General features: G+C 56.7%; 1 protein-coding gene across 1 annotated transcript in view; it reads left to right on the top strand.

Moving 5' to 3' along the window:
• Positions 1-4,341, top strand: part of AGAP3 (ArfGAP with GTPase domain, ankyrin repeat and PH domain 3) — a gene marked incomplete at both ends in the record, with an annotated part of 24,013 nt that overhangs the window by 11,384 nt on the left and 8,288 nt on the right. Inside the window, one exon of the mRNA XM_010142501.1 lies at positions 2,013-2,140. Within this exon, the coding sequence (XP_010140803.1) occupies positions 2,013-2,140 (128 nt within the window). The remainder of the gene's footprint in view (positions 1-2,012; positions 2,141-4,341) is intronic.

Raw genomic sequence — 4,341 nt, 5'->3', positions numbered from 1 at the left:
TCTCCTCCCACAGAGGAGGAGAGGACAGCTGGTGGGGGGAGGCAGCTGCCTCTCAGCACCCACCGGAAGCTGCTGCTGATGTTGCTGCTCTCCATCATCCCCCTCAGCTGTAGGGCTGCAGACTTGGGCTTCCCCTGGAGAGCCCAAGGGCGGTTCTAGCTCCCCTGCCAAGGGGCTTGTTTGGGTTTGTTTGATCTTCTGCTTAGTGTCATTTCGTTCCTGGCTGTCAGAGACAGCGTTGCCAGGTATTCCAAGGACAGTGACACTTCTGAGGAAGGGTTTGGCAGGAGCACTTCAATGGAGAGGCCGAGAGTTTGTGTACAGGGGGGTTGCAAGGCCCCGTGACTCCAAAAGGTGCTGCCCCATCCCGAGGAGTGCTCTGTGAGGACCCTCACACGCATCTCCTCTCTGCCCAGTTGCTCCTCCCAGAGCTGACCTGGCGGAGTCTGCAGAAGGATTTCTCCGGAGCATCCCAGACAGGGAGCCGTGGTACCACACTGGAATACTGATGATGATCCAACGGTAACACCCACCGCAGCACCACGTGTGACGCTTGGCAGACGAAGCCAGGCAGCGTATCTGGACAGAGGTTTGCCATCAGTAGGGCAAACTGACTGAAGGGGTGACAGAAATTATCCTTGAGAAAGTCTGACTGATGTTCCAGAAGTGGAAGAACCTCCACCTGGCAAGAGGAAACGCGAAGGCCTCCTCAAGATGCTCAGTCAAGTGTTGGTGAGATTTTATCACCTCCACTGAGGTCCTGCTGGCCTCACAATTAATCCGCTTGTTACTGCTAACGGTCCAGGGCGGGTGACAAGGCAGCGCCTCTGCCAGGCTCTTGGGCCTGGACAGCAGCTGCTGAGGAGTTTTTCAAAATCTTCTGGCCCTGGGCTGCCTGAGCTCACAACATCCTGGCCGGAGTTTGAGGGAGAGGTGGTTTATACCACAGTGGGTGAAGCTGATCAGAGCAGAGGATGGAGGGGAGGAGAGCAGGAGGAACCACCATGATGCTGTGGCCTGTTTGGTGAATGCAGGAGGAGTTTCTGCTGTTTATGGAACCAGTATTTATCTTGCAAGTCTGGGCAGGCTTCCAGCTTGGTCAGAAGAGCAGGGAGCAGCCATCGTCTGTCCCTGCACGGCTGTGGCACCGCAGCTGGGAGACCACAGGGGACTTCAGGGGCTGTCGGCATCTGACTTTCCCAGATGGGTTCCGTCACACCACTCGTGTGGGGCCACATCTCCTGTCTGCCTGGAAAGGGAAGGTGGCAGTTCTTCTGTTGCAAGGACACATGATGTGAGACCTGCTGGGCTGGACGTGTGACGTTCCCAGTCCTTCGGTTGTTTTCTTCTGGAAGGACCCTCCTCCTGCTGGTGGTGGGGGTACGCAGCCAGTGCGCAGGACAGAACGAGGAGGGGTGGTGTGTTCTCCCTGTTTGCTGGTTCATGCTCTTTGGTTAAGATTTTATGTCCAGGAACTGGGAGCGTGGTCCCTCGCATTAGTTTTTGTAACATTTAGAGGCCACGAGGCTCCCAAGGGCCCAGACTCACGGAGGTGGCACTGCCCAGGCTGTTCAGTTCAGCAGTTGGCTCCGGTAGTTGCTGTGAGGGCGTGACCAAGAAGTGACTCTGGCTGCCCAGGGGTTCTTCTGCAGTGGCCCAGGGTTCTGGGGGCTCTTTGGTGTCCACACAAAGTCACTGCTCTGTGTGAGAGCCAAGAGAGCAGGTGGCTTTGGGGACTCAGCATGACCAGCCTGCCCGGCTGCCTGCTGGAACAGCCGCAGGCAAACACTGTCCCCTGAGCTGGGTTGGTGGCAGTGGAAGCAACGGGGTTTACAGGGTTGGGCATTCTGCAGAAATCCTCCCTCTTGTCACAGGGAGGGGCAGATGTTGAGCCCCAGATGTTGGCATCAGTCCGAGGACAGGTTTGGGTTTCACTGAAGCCCTCCAGAAATCCGTGTGTGGAGAAAGTTGCTCTCTGGACTCTGACCCTGTCCCTTTCTCCCTTCTTCCAGTGGCTCAGAAGGTGGTGGCTCTGCGGAAGAAACAGCAGCTTTCCATCGGCCCCTGCAAGTCCCTGCCCAACTCACCCAGCCATTCGTCTGTCTCTGCAGCCTCCATCCCTTCTGTTCACATCAACCAGGTGGGAAATGGGAGCGGGGAAAGCCGGGGGTCCCACGTGCTCCTCTGCACCCCCTCAGTTCCCTCAACACACCGTTTAGCCTTAGACTCGCACCACAGCCCCGGAGCAGCTTCTGGAAAGAGCAGAGACTTGTCACCCTGGTGCTTCTGTCTGCAGCCCAGAGCAGCTCGATGCTTGCCCTGAGATCAGGCTTCATGTCCAAACCACTGGCTCATGATCTCCAGAGGTCGTGGCATGTTTCTCCCGATGCTGGTGCAGAGCATGAGCAGTCTGCAGGGAGGCTGCTGGGCAGAGCAGGAGGAGGCTGAGAGAAGGGCCTCGGTCTCAGTGCCCTGGCAGGGCAGCGGCCAGAGTGGACAAAGCTGCCCACTGTCCTGCTCCCCTGTGAGCTGATGGTTTTCTGTGCATGTACAGGTGTTTGTGGAGGGGTGGATTCAGTGGTGAAGGAGCAGGCAGAGGAAGGGCTCTGTGCTGTTGTTGGGCACAGCATCAGCTTGGCAGGGACTGCTGAGGTCACCGTGCCAGAGGATGGTGAAGCTGGAGGTGCTTGTTCTGTGACTGGGGAGCAGAACTGACGGGGGAGCGGCAGGACAGGGACCGGAGCAGGCTGCTGCGGTGAGTGCTGGGGAAGGAGATCCAGATTGTGTGAGGGCTTTACTGCAGTTTCCAGCTCCCACGTACCTCTTGAGCTGGCTCTGGTGAGGAAGTGAGGTACTGGGCTCTGCCACCACTCGGGGCAGTCAAGCCAACAGAGTCCAGCTCTGACGCAACTGGTGCACGAAACCAGAGCCAGGGCTTTGGGAAGTCTGTCTGTCAGGCAGAGGAGCAGCGAGTGTGGCAGCTGGCTCCGTGGAGGACGAGATGCAGCATGGCCGGAGCGGCTGCGAGCCCTTTGCTGCCCCAGCAGTGTGCAGCGCTTGGGATGGTTGTTGAGGAAAAGAGCAGCAAGGGACTCGGAGGAGCCTGTAATGCTGAGGAAAATGCAAAGCAAGTTCATCAAATCCCACCAGACTGACGCTTGTTTTCATAACGCTTTGCACTCTGGGGTGTATCTGAGCCTCTTGTGCTAGCTCACCATGGGGAGAGTGGTCTGTACCCACCTGAGCAGTGTCTGCAGCCTCTGGCTGACCCTCATATGAAGGATTTTTAAATACTCACATGAAGTTTATACCTGACTCTAGATGTCTAATGCTGGGCTGTACGTAGGTGTGTACAGATTTTTGCGGAGCCCCGTGCCAGCTTCCAGGTCATCTGGACGCCAGCAAGTTCAGACGAAGTCTCTGCATGCAAGCAAAGAGGCTGAGCCCTGCTGCCAGGCCGAGCTGCCTGATGAAGCCGCGTGGCTTTGTGATCAGAGGAGTCCAGGGAAAGGGCAGATTCGAGTGTATCTGGTGATTTGAGGGTGTTGTCAGCAGATGAGTTGTAAACAATCAGAGACTGGCTGGGAAGGAGAGGTGCTCTGTGCTGAAAGGGGTGGGCAATGGCCAAGGGTAGCGCTGCACAGGGAGGAGCTGAACACTCGTTTAAAATTTTCTTCAGTGTCCAAAGTTTGAGAAAAGCATCCAGACAAACACGTACTAACGGCCTCTGCTGTGCTGGGCAACGTGTTGTAGAGAAGCTAAAACCGTGTCCCCTGTGTGAGGGGTGTGGGGGTACCAGACTCCTCACAGTCGATTCCAGTCGCTCGTGTACGTGAGCACTGGAACTGGTGCAGGAACAAGTGAGAGGGAAGAGAGACCCTGACACTAGAGGAGGTTAAACACATGACTTGTTTAGCTGAGGAAAGCGAGGGCTGAAATGGAGCAGACCTGACGTCTGAAATACAGCAAAGAACTTTTTAAGAGAGAAGGTGCTGGAACAGAAAGGGTGGATTTAAGACTGGCCACGGAGAGGCGAAGTTTGGGCACTGGGAGAGGCTTCGACCTGAGGCGCGTCATGAGCCTTGTTAGAGATTTTGCTCAGAAACCTCCTGCTTTCTCTCCTCCCTGCAGTGCCTTTCAGGCCGTTTGCAGACGGGTCTGTGTAGGGGTGGGGGCTGGCTCTGGGGCAGGACCCGTGCTCAGAACCTCGCTGTGCTCCTGGGGCTCTGCCGGGGGGACCTGGGGGGTTCTGGTGGGCAGTCTGAGCTCTTACAGGGAAGTCACCACCATGCAGCTACCTGGAAACTGAAGCTAACCATGAGGCCCTTATGAGCAAGAAGC

This window comes from Buceros rhinoceros, unplaced genomic scaffold, assembly GCF_000710305.1.
Source record: "Buceros rhinoceros silvestris isolate BGI_N320 unplaced genomic scaffold, ASM71030v1 scaffold24678, whole genome shotgun sequence".
In the NCBI taxonomy this organism is placed as follows: Eukaryota; Metazoa; Chordata; class Aves; order Bucerotiformes; family Bucerotidae; genus Buceros; species Buceros rhinoceros.
Note: the sequence above shows the minus strand (reverse complement) of the source record. Positions and strands in the feature narration are given on the sequence as shown.